The sequence below is a fragment of the Durotheca rogersii genome (genome assembly GCF_024521655.1).
Source record: "Durotheca rogersii strain YMJ 92031201 chromosome Unknown GGS23scaffold_7, whole genome shotgun sequence".
Lineage (NCBI taxonomy): Eukaryota > Fungi > Ascomycota > Sordariomycetes > Xylariales > Xylariaceae > Durotheca > Durotheca rogersii.
Genome location: NW_026251238.1, coordinates 34,470 through 46,522, shown reverse-complemented (window position 1 = coordinate 46,522; position 12,053 = coordinate 34,470). Strand labels below are relative to the sequence as shown.

The 12,053-nt window shown below is 54.3% G+C and overlaps 2 protein-coding genes across 2 annotated transcripts; one reads left to right on the top strand and one right to left on the bottom strand.

Annotated features, from left to right (window-relative positions):
* Positions 1 to 5,442: 5,442 nt before the first annotated feature.
* Positions 5,443 to 7,325, bottom strand: GGS23DRAFT_478008 (uncharacterized protein). The gene is made up of 4 exons (XM_051514275.1): positions 6,982 to 7,325; positions 6,850 to 6,912; positions 6,328 to 6,778; positions 5,443 to 6,270 (listed from the first exon to the last, which is right to left on the bottom strand). The coding sequence occupies exons 1-4, from the start codon at positions 7,145 to 7,147 to the stop codon at positions 5,778 to 5,780; spliced, it is 1,173 nt and encodes a 390-aa protein (XP_051372714.1). The 5' UTR covers positions 7,148 to 7,325; the 3' UTR covers positions 5,443 to 5,777.
* A 1,584-nt stretch (positions 7,326 to 8,909) lies between these two features.
* On the top strand, positions 8,910 to 12,031 carry GGS23DRAFT_478085 (FAD-binding domain-containing protein). The gene is made up of 4 exons (XM_051514276.1): positions 8,910 to 9,604; positions 9,724 to 10,117; positions 10,178 to 10,589; positions 10,652 to 12,031. The coding sequence occupies exons 1-4, from the start codon at positions 9,529 to 9,531 to the stop codon at positions 11,744 to 11,746; spliced, it is 1,977 nt and encodes a 658-aa protein (XP_051372713.1). The 5' UTR covers positions 8,910 to 9,528; the 3' UTR covers positions 11,747 to 12,031.
* Positions 12,032 to 12,053: the final 22 nt, after the last annotated feature.

Below are 12,053 nucleotides of genomic sequence, written 5' to 3'. Positions count from 1 at the left end.
AGCGATAGGGCGAAGGTGCCTGGATATGTAGTTCCTGGTTAGGGTTAGTTGTTTAGTGATACGTACGACTTCACGGCGACGAGGGCTCGGGGGGCTTGCCTTCTAGCCGAACTCCGGCTTCACTACATATTATCCCATTGAGCTTCTATACGGTCTCCCGAGCTCTTGTTGATATAGCAGCCAGATGCGAAGACAGCCATTAATTATACAGGCATCTCTTCTCTCCTCCCGTCGCCATTTAATCTTCCTGTATCTTTCACAAGGCGGCTCTTGAATCGAACCGTCGGCTTGCCGTGAAAGGACGGATGAGGTAAAACATGACATGTTCCCATCACATGGACTTATAAGAATAGAGTAAATCGCCGTAGAGCGAGCGAGCTTCTAAGCTATTATTCTTGCAGTGATAGATAGCCGCCTCGCGCCACCTCCGGATAATTCTAACTCGGTAGAGAGCCTCCGCACCGCAGAACCAATTCGCCATGTTTAGGTACGCGTGAAACCCATTCCCTACAATCGCTCGTTGTATCGCTGTGGTGAGGTTGCTAAGACGCGATGTAAAAATACGTCCATCCTCGAGGAAGCCCCCTATGGCATACTCTAAAAAAGGCAGATGCTGTCAAAGACCTGGCAGTTTCAGTATTTCGACGTACTGATCATCATTTGTAGCTAATGTGGAACGAGATCTCTAGAGCGCCGATAACTCGACTTATATCTTAGTGTGTGGGATCGACGTCCGGGGTCTTGCCTGGCACCTCGAAACCCCGTTTCCGGGGCCTCCCCTCCTTCGGCCGCGGGGGAGGGGACAGCGCCTACTTAGTCGGGGGCCTGGCGCTCGGCTGGGCTGAAGACAGCTAATTATACGGGAAGCTATCGACCTTGTGATATTCCTGTGGGCATGTAGACTCTTGAACGGCCCCAATCAATATCAGCCCCTGAAAGGGGTCCGCTCTCGAAGGATCGCTCGGGGCGCACTAGAGGTGCTAGGCTGGGTTATTGTATCGTTGTTGAAGAATATGGTATCACTGACCTGACTACGGAGATTTTTCCTTTAAGGGGGGTTTTTTTTCAGTCGAGTCCCGTTCTCTACCTCACGGTTCTTTTCTGGAATGCCGAGGAGCACTTGGGCTCCATGTGGGCGCAAGCAGGCCTTGCACAGGAGAACGTGTTGTAGAATTTCCTCCCACGGCCTCGGGCTCGGTCTTTCTTTTAGGCTGGGGAGTATACAAAAGTGCGTGGGTGTCCTCGGTAACGCACCCGAATGGCCTCTTTTACGAGTTCTGTCGTCGCCGTAGATTGTGACGAGGTAACGAAGATGGCGTGATCTCGCCACCCAGGCGTCTGCCATTAATCTCGCTACCTCTCAGACCAGAGACGGAACCCCTTTTCGACAGAGAGGCTCCTGGCGGCGGCGGTATCCGCCACGCGTCGCACGCCCAAGCCGAAAGTGATATGTGATATTTTTATGGTACCGCGGGTGAGAATAGGTGGGTTCACTTCGGTCTCATATGAACCAGGATTCTGGGATTAAGTCTCTCGCCGCAGCACGTGGACATCCACGAACACAGGAGCGAAGTTATGCTCCTTGCGCAGCGGAAGAGACATGCGGGTAAGAAGGCCAACATGGATAGAATATGGACTGATCCGGCTTCGCCGTGACCTTGTTCGCAATTTAGGGCCCATGGCGATGGCTCTCTATCTTATATCATGGCAGCGAAAACGGTGGGAAGCACCGAACCTAGGCCCGGATCTGACTTGGAAACTACCTACGCGCGCGAGCCCGAGTGTCCGAAATGCCGGGTGGTGCTGATGAGAAAGGACTCATGGGATAGTACATAGGTATGATAAGTATTAGGTATATCTCAGGTCTATCTCTCCTCCTACTTCGCTATGTGGTCATTTGCCCCTGGAATACCTCGTCTGTATCTTACTATGTAGAGATAGGGGGATCCCTCTCTAGGAACCTTGGGCTATACGTGAGATGATAATGAGATGCAACGGGTTCAAGAAGGCAACTAGAATATGTAGTTCGCTAGCTCAGGTCATAGTAGAGACGATATGCCCCCGTGGAATCTGAGTAGGGTCTCAAGGAGCCCTCCCGCAGCCGGGAGGCGCCCTGCAAACAAACACCTACCTAAAATTCACGAAGGTCTCTGCTAGGTCGGCCCTACTTGGTGGTGGCTTACCATCTGCCGTCTTCGGGAGGCTTGGTTTGCAGCGGGAATCCCGAGAAGCTTCTGGTGCGATGTTGGCTCCTTGGACTCCTTTAGACTCGGCATACCCCCTTCTCAATGCATCGTTATCGGCAACCAGATGTTCGTGTTAAATCACTTCGTCGTAGAGCTAACCAAAGCTTGTGGCTCGCGCAGCAGGCTGTAGCAGTGTCGTAGCAGCGACGTCGCGCTGCGTGAAGGGAAGCCCCCCCGTAGAGGGCGCGGCAGCATGTGAAGGAGGCACCATCGCTCACCGAAATGACGCTTCCCAGGACGTGCTCAGTCGAGTTTGGTTCGGGTCGTATGTTCTAGCCTCGCGACGACTTCTGCAGTTGGGACATTTTTCTCCTTTCTCCTCCTCTCCCACCGACACCCTCTCCCCACGTCGTCGTCTCGGGTTTTTCTTCTCTTCCGCATGGACCTTGGCGAGCCTAGCATCCAGCATAGTCCGACTTATGGCGACGGCTCTATAACGGCTCTAGGCAAGTTATGTAGCCGCTAGTCCGCTCCCGCGCGTCTAGTGGTTATACTATGTGTTAGCCCTCAGTATGTGCTCACGCAAGTGGGTTGGCGAGAGGGCTAACGGGGTTTACTATCGGATTCCGAGGTCCGCACACCTAGCAAGTAATCTCCACGACCCTCGCGGTAATATATGGCTAGGTCGTGATGTACCTGTCGGTGGCTCACGACAACCCACCGCCTGCGCATTCCTTGTTTTTTTGTTAGATACACGTTTCTAACCGTTCTCACGCTCTACTTCGGCACTACGGGTAGAGGCGGACATACACTGTAGAAGCGGTTTGTTTGCTCGATAAGGTGGACGGGTGTAGGCTGTATTTAATATAGATCGGGATTTGCTCGTCGGCATCGTTTCGTGCCTGTGGCATCGGCCACTTCTCTAGGAGGCGAGCCGGTCGGCATTAGTTAGAGGGCGGCCTGATATGCCAACGGCGCAGCGGCATGTTCCATGGGCTTCTTCGTCTTGATCGTCTCCAAGCTAGATACCGAACAAAGAGACCCTACGAAGTAGCATTGCGATGTAGCACTGCCGCTAGGCAGCTACACTCTCACCTGCTGTGCCGACGCCTGTCATGGCAGGGAGGGCGCAGGACGGCGGAGGCCCCTACTGCAGGGGGAGGAAACGCGTGGATGCGGTTCCTGAATCCTGCGGACAACGTAGACGCATAACGATGATGCTACGTCGACATAGCGATGCCGACATGTACGGACATGGGGATATGTGCGTACGGCGTAGTGAGCAGAGAAGAGGCTTGGGCGAGAGAAGCGATGTCGTATTGTGAGGTTCGTGGCGGTGGTGATGCCGGCTCGACCCAGCTGAATGCGCGGACCAGGGCTGGGACCTGGTAGATGCCTCCTACTAATAGGTACCTAGGTACCTGTGTGGGCGCCTTGCGGCCTCAGGCGTTAAATCACCAGCCTTAGTACCCAAGCGTTTGCTCAGCTTCCGTTCGGTTCGGTACGGACCTATTCACGATATCTATCTACCTACCCGCAACCCTAGTCAATTATGCCCATCGTCAACTCTCTCCAGCAAGTCCCTACCTACTCATACATGTTGCACGGACACGGCTGTTATATCTACAATTCCTCCTGTCCTCAGTCCCCAGGTACCTACCTAATTATGTTTACCCGGTCACCCGTCTGCGCCGGCTCGGCCAAGGACGCCCAGAAGTAGCCCCTTTCGGTAACGATTCCCGAAGCCACCTCTGTAGCACTCTACACCTACCCATCTCGGCCTCGACTGTGCACCGCCTAACGTATGAGGTTAGGTGGTGAACATGCGGATTCTAGTGGCTCGCAGTAGCGGTCGTAGAGAGTCGATCGATCTGTATTGGTATGTCTCAGAACAAGGCACCTATAGATGAGATGGGGAGACTAGGAGATGGAATTAAGGAAGATGGGGCCAAGGAAGACGGGGCTAAGGAAGACGGGGAAGACGGTTTTATTAGCAGCTTGGCGGCATCTCGTCGCGAGTGTGTACCTAGGCAGATAAGCACATGCCCACATGCCTGTCTGCTACCGTGGTGGTCGCGAATCCCAGGGCCGGGGACCGTTGCCGTGCCTGCTTGCTTGCTTGCTTGCTCTTAGTGCTGACGAGTGCCGCAAATCTGTCCCTCTGGAGTCTCGGATATCTGTATATACCGAACTTGCCTACCTATCTATCTACCCACACACTGGTAGGCATATATGGAGACTCGAACCCTTCCCTCTTCATCCCTGTATGTTGATTCTCTCCTCTGTCCCCGAGTCGAATCCCCTCTTCGCTAGATGCGAAGAGCCCACACGTCCGGGCGCGGGGCGGCCTGGTTGGCTTGTCAAACTCGAGAGGCGGTTCTGGGCGCATATCTGCACCCTCACCTACCTACTACGTAGGTATGTATGCGATGTTATGCAAGCCCTGTATAGGGGGGCGTGCGTTGGTGAGGTCGGATCGTGGCTCAGCACCGACAGTCTGGCAGGGGGGATCAAGAGGCTGGGATCCATGGGCGAGCACTTTTCTACTACTGCCTACTGCGTACTAGTTAATGAGCCCATCGTCAGATATGCGTATCATGTTCATTACTTTGATGCGTTGGGAGGGATAGCGAGATAATACGCGGACGATCCCGACCAATCTCCCACCCCAGTACCTTATCTAATGGCCAACTCTATCGTTCGCTCTTGATTTTCACAAGGTCTAGGTTGATGCGGACTGGGCCGCCCTAGGCGAAGAAGGGTTGTGGAATTTCCACGACCGTGGAGATGCTGCTAGTGAAGTAGCGGATATTTTGCTCTAGTCGATGTCACGATAGACGGAACTCTGATGTTCGCCAGTGTCCACGTCCCTGCTCAAGAGAGTCGGCCGTGTGTCGGGCGTGTTATTACCTAGGTATACGGGGGGGGCTTTGCTTTTGGATCGTCACCGGGGTCTTTCTTCCTGTCCGCCCTACGACATCGGGCCCTCAGCTGCTCTCGTCGCAACCTCTTCCGCCCCTCATGGCGAGCAGTGTCTGTGTCCCATCGGCAAGGGGCTTTTGTCCGAAGTTACATACCTAGTAGAGCCCTGGGCTATGGAAGGGCGAAACGGAAACGAGGGGGGGTGGGGGTCCTTTGGGCGGACCGTGTCAGCCGTCGGCGCCTTGGTCTTCCACTATTGATGGGACCAACCATCGCGCTTATTAATGAGCCGTAGTTGAGGACGGTGTTCTCTGTCGTTTCTCGACGTCATCATATCACATAGGTACGGACGGCTCCCGGCTTGTTACTCCATTCGTCATATCATCCATTAGCCGTCATCCGAGTACTGTCTCCTTGCCCGCTTCCTAGGCACCTGAAGGCAGAATTGAAGTTGATTCTGCCAGAGATTGACGCCGTTAGGCTCTCGAGACGGCAACACACATTCACACCGCGGCTGTCTCAGTCGAGGTATCTGCACACAAGTTCATATCTCGGGAATAGATGTCGTAAGAGCATACTAGTAGACAATCCCTTACTATTGTTTTGTCTAGGCACAAACTTTTCCAACGCCGTCGGTTGCTATTGTAAATACATGATATATACGGCAGCTCACAGCGAGCCGTTACTCGACACTTTCGAATGGGCCGTGCGATTGTCTTGCTTGCTAGCCGTCCCCCCCCGTGCGTAGTCGTCCTCGGTGGAAACGACAAACTGCGTAGTTCGCATGATGCCGGTCCCCGTGAGAATCTCTTCGTCCGAGTCCTGGGCTGACCGAATCTCCGTGCGAACTCGGCGGCTGCCCATCTCTTTCAAGGCAATATTGCTCTCGGGCCCGTCCGTAGTTCTGATATAGCCCTGCTGCTGCGCGTGCGACGCGCCGCTGTATTTGTGTTGCGCGTAGTAGGAGCCATTGCCCGACGACTTGAGGTGAGGCATCCAACGCCGGATGAGCGGCCACAGAGCCGGGGCCGACGCCGTGAGAATCGCGAGGTTGCACTCTATAGATGAGACGCAGAAACCGAGAGAGAAGTTCTTATCGGGACTCGTGTCGTGAAAATTCTGGGCGAGGAAGTATAGACGGACCACGCTCACCACCGTCACGCTGTGGGGTGAGTTTCATTAGCATCTTGCGCGGCGTTAGAGAATGGCGGCTACTCACATGATACCTAACATGAAGACGCCGATCAACGCGATCTTCCTATTCTTATTGATTTGCAGGCCGAGGAAGATGTAGAACGGCAGAGCGACGGCGACAACATCCGTTAGAATCGTCAGACATGCCGCCGCGACGCCGAATTTGAACTGCTCAAAACAGTACCCGTCGATCATAGGACGCCAATTCTTCTCGATGGGCAAGCATTGAAAGATGACGGCGAAGAAGATGGCCACCATCAACAGCGTGTTGAAGATGATGGTGCCCCAGACCACATACCGAACGCCGGACTTCACTCCGGAGAAGCGGAGCAGGAAGACGAGGACGGACTGCTTCACTAGGGTCAAGATGGGCTGGTAGACGGCACCCACGACGTAGATCCAAATAAGCCCGTCAGTGGGGTCGAAGGGCATGGGAACATCGTAGTAGTGAATTCCGATGAAGAGCAATTTCATAACTGGGCGTCGTCAGCTTCAGTTGGAATCGCCGCCAGACGATAACTCGGGGGGGTTCGCGGAAACCCCATACCTTGAATTGAGCCCACTGCCAGAGCAATGCTCAGCACCATCGACGCCACGATGAGGCCATCATCTACAACGGATAACCGCGTTAGCAACTAGTTCCTTTGCGCGAGTCTTCGATTCTGCGGTTCTCACTCACCCCAACCAAAGCTCTTCGTATCAATCCTGATATAAACCCTCAACAAGACCACTATCAACGCCAGCGCAGGGCATACCACCTCGATGGCAATGCCCAAGTCTTGAAGCCAACTCGTCGGGTTAGGGTTGGTTGGTGCTGATGGGAGAGCTTGACCGCCGTCTGACATGGTGGGCAATCACCAGAGCATCTGTGCTGTGCGTATCTAGATAAGCTTAGTAGTCTATCCCTAGGATGCTTCGACCGAAGCAGTAGAAGATCGTCGTCGAAGATGCGATCAGGTCATACATATACTCATATGTTTCGACTCTTAGAGATCGCATCAGGCTGAAAGACTTGGAAACCCAGGGGTTGACGAGTTGCATTGTAACATTGTCCAGGGTAACGGGGTCAAAACATCTTGTCAAGCCTGCGTACCTACTGAAATTTCAAGATGGACGTCTGCTCTCAGGTAACTTGGCAACATATCGAGAGCGGGAGAGATGCTGGGGCACACGATCTTTTCTCTCGCCTTAACAGGAAACGTCTAGCCACATGGATTCCCCAGTCTCGACCTAAATCCTCTAGGGCCCAACGTTCCGAAACTGGATCCTTCGTGACTAGGCTGGCTTGGCTTCCAGAAAGCCACTCGCACGAGTTCACCACTACGTTCTAATACAGTTTCAGTCAAAGCCCTACATGGTAGGTAGGTAATGTCAGTTGTGTCCCCTACGGCTTGTCGGCCGAGTACGCAGCAGTGACAGCAGCGAGGACGTCTGCTAAGAACCGTTATGCGAGTTAGAGTGCTTTTTTTCCTCCTCATCGCGTCTTGTCTTCACCCACCTCTCTAGCAACCTCCGTCCCCCCCCCCATTCCCCAACACAGGACCTGATTACGTAGGTATTCTCTATAGGAAGCCTTTACTACGGTGGTATTGTACCTGCATACCCGATGACTTTGCTCGGACTATCTCTTAGCACATTTGGGGATAGGACCTCTTACTCCATGCGTATTCGAGAGCCTTCGAAGGTCAGCCTCCTTGGTCCGAGCCTTGAGGGTCTCTCTCCCTCCCTCGCTCTCTCTATCTCTGCATGTATTCACCACGCTTCAAGGCTCCTATCGCGTCAAAGATTCTAAGCAAGGGTGTCAGTAAATTATGCTATCCCTTTTCAATTTTCGCAACCCAGCCCATCACATGCGGCTTGCAGCATGTACCTGATGCTGCCTTCGCAACCATTCTTTCCCCTCTTTCACCATCACGCTGCCTACGTCGATCGATATGACCAGGGAACGGTCCCTACTCTTCATGGCTGATTCGAAGCCTCATCCCCCCTCATAAGAGAGCGATAGATGGGAATAGGGTAGGTTTTCTTACCATCCCTCGACAGTCTACCCATCCCGCTTATTAGCCGTGATATGATGCCGTATTTCGTTTCGACTTGCCCTAAAAACTGACGGACCGCAGGAACGCTGCATCCGTGAGGTAATATATGCCGGGCTAGGAGCGCCACTCGAATGGCTATAATAGCGCCCGAGGTTATACCATTTCTAGGAAGAGGCTATTTACGACATAGGAGTACTCCTGGGGCCAGCTGGAGAAGATGGGTTGGGTACTTAAGCCGTCGACACCCCCGTCGTTTTCCCACAGTTGGTTGGTTAAGTTGATCGACCGGTCCCAAGCACATAAAATTCTCTGTACGCACCTAGAGTTGGTTGCCTCCAACTGCAGAATCCTCCGGCAGGTCGCTAATTTGCCAGGTTTAGGTGATTCGAAGAGGAATACTACGCTGTGGTGTGTGGTGTGGTAGAGAGGAGCCGAGAAAGGACCAACACCCGGCTGGTCTGCCGACAGCTGGTCTGTTTGAGCAAGCGGGGGCAACTATCCAGGCTTGGGCAGGGCAGCAGTTTAGCCTCCCATGAAGCTATGCATATCCTTGCCAAATTAGCAATAACAGCCCCGTCTCCATAACCCGGCGTTCCGGAACGGAAGGTCGACCCCCTACAAAGAAGCTGGCTAACCCCTAGTTGAGACTCGAACAAAAATGGCGTCGTCCTAAACAGGCGCCGGGCTCTCGACGGACTCCCGACCTGGTTCAGAACTACTATGCTCGGTTTGGGGTAGTTCGATGGGACCTATGGGATTGGATGGGACCCTAAGCTTAGTGTGTTCCTATTAAGATGCCCTGATCGAACAACACGAGATTGCAGAGGACTCTTTGGGTATGCGCAGACGCGCAACCCGAGCTCTCGGTTGCCCCTGAGAAATAGCGCGTGCCATGTGGGATAATATCGTGTATGCTATACCATCATATAGTCCAGAGTTGAATGAGAGATGGATTACCCTATAAACTATTGATACTTAGCGTGTTAGCAGCAGAGAATCCACGTGGCAGGCAAGGAATAACAGTGTCTTTGACAGCCTTTATAAGATAGTTGCACGCAAGGCCGATCCTTTGGAATCTCCCCCCCGAGTTCCTCAGCCATTGAGATCATTCAAGGACGTGTTTATCCGGCGGCTAGGTTTGTCCTTTCCTTCAAACTGCATTCTAGCCTATTACCACGTCCCTCCTCATGGCGCGTCTCGCATTCCTTGCGGCTCTGTCGCTAGCCAACTTAGCGCTCGGCCAGACGATCGAAGATGGTGCCGGTTCGCCAACCTCCCCCTCCCCTCCTCCCCTCTGCTTGACACATGCTCTGCATCATGACACGCGTGGACGTGATGATGGAGTGATGCATAGGGTTAGGCTCACCAATTACTTCATATAGTGGCCACCGAGCAGAATGTGGCCCCGGCCGTTGAGACGGTGGATATCGATGCTGCTTCGTCAGGCATCGGGTATTTCCCATACGAGTCAAGCCAGCTCACCGGTGATGTCATCGCCAACTTGACAAACTACAACCTCAGCGACATCGAGCTCTTCGATTTTGGCGGGGCAGAAGAAGAGGCACCGGCCCAAAAGCGCGCCGCGCGTGTCTGCAAAACCTATCCGGGAGACAGGAACTGGCCGTCTCCCCCGGCGTGGACCCTCCTCCGGATCCTGCTCGGAGGCTCTCTGATCGAGGGTGTACCGGCCGCGGCACCGTGCTACTCCAACTGGCCCCAGTATAACCAGGCCAAGTGCGCCGAGATCACTTCCAAGTGGCAGACTCCCCAATTCCAGTAAGTCTCTTCTCTCTCGTTGCTCACTCCATAGACTAGTTTCCCTCTGACCCCATCTAGACTCGCGGAGCCCCTCGGTATACAATATTACGTCTTTGAGGGTGTGAGCTGCCTGCCGCCCAGCCTTACCCGGACGGGGGCCAAGTGTACCCTCGGAGGCTTGCCGTCGTACGTCGTCAGGGCGACGAACGTAGCACAGATCCAACTCGCCGTCAACTTCGCCCGCAACTCTAACCTTCGACTCATCGTCAAGAACAAGGGCCATGACTTCAAGGCCAAATCCACTGGTGCTGGAGCCCTCTCCATCTGGACCAATGGTCTTCAGGGCATCCAGTACCTCGGTGCTACATACACCCACAAGGCTTCCTGCTACAGGGGACCAGCGTTCAAGATCGGGGCCGGCGTTCAGGCTTCAGCTCTCTACTCCGCTGCCGATAGGCTAGGCCTCCACATCGTCGGCGGTAACACTCGCGTACGTATAATCGCCCTCGGGCAACATAACAGTGTGCACATGCTAACCGTAGCTGTGCTTAGACTGTCGGCATCGGCGGCGGCTACATCGCAGGCGGTGGTCATTCTCCCCTTCAATCCTTGTACGGAATGGCAGCCGACCAGGTCCTGTCCATGGAGGTTGTCCTACCTAACGGCCGGTTCGTATCTGTCGATGCAAAGCACTACCCCGATCTATTCTTCGCCCTCCGTGGCGGCGGCGGAAGCACCTGGGGTATCGTCACCTCCCTCGTTATCCGTGCCTACCCGAAGACGCAGGTCACCACGCTCACCTACAGCTTTGCTGCGAGCGCCGAAGTCCCGAAGGAGACCTTCTGGAAGGGCGTCGATGCCGTATTCGCCAAGTTCCCTCAGTATGCCGACAAGGGAATGTACAGCTACTGGTCTATCAACTGCATTTTCGACTGCTCCTTTTCCATGGCTCCCCAGTGGGGCAATGATTTGAACGTCAACGCCCTCAAGACTCTGTCTGCCCCCCTCTTTAGCGAACTCTCCGCTCTCGGAATCAACGTCACCGACGCCACGTACAAGAACTACGACGGTGTGCTGAAGGGCATCGAGGGCACTTGGCCCGCCGAGAGCGAGCAGGGCGGCGTCTGGAACTTCAACACCGGGTCGCGACTGTTCCCGCGCTCCAACTGGGAGGACCCGGCCAAGTTGGCAGCCCAGACGGCAGCCCTTCGGCAGGGTGTCGAGAAGGCCGGCCTGATGCTCGGGTACAACTTCAAGGCGGCTGTCAACCCCTCGATCAACCAGACCAACGCCGTCAACCCGGCGTGGCGCGACACCTTGCTGCACGCGTTGCTGGGCGCCACCTGGAGCCAAGAGGCTACGCCGCAGGAGATTGCTACCGCGAACAAGAATCTCGTCGAGACGATGCAGCCCTGGCGAGAGGCGTCCCCGAATTCCGGAGCGTACCTCAACGAGGCCGACATCAACGAGCCGAACTGGCAGCAGGCCTTCTACGGATCCCATTACGCCTACTTGTACCAGCTCAAGCAGAAGTACGACCCCTGGGGTCTCTTGTGGGCGCCGACGGCGGTTGGTTCCGAGGACTGGTACGTTACCGGCCAGATCGACTACTACCCTACACAGAACGGAAAACTCTGTCCCAAATAAGAGCGGCAAATATACCCCGGGCAGGTGACGATTTGTGAGATAGAGGACATTAATCACGATACCATGGTAGCGCAAAGGGACTAAGCTTCGGAGCCGGCGGTTTTTTGGACACTTGAGTCACGGGTCTCCTGTACATATATTGTACCTCTGGCATTTTACTCACACGCATAATATCTTAGATGCGCATATAGACCTTATATTAATGAAAGATCCTAGGGGTTGGATATGCGGCATTCGATCACCAAGCCGTACGCGTACGTAGACTTGGTGGTTTCATGCCGATAACAATCCCATGGTTCTCTATACT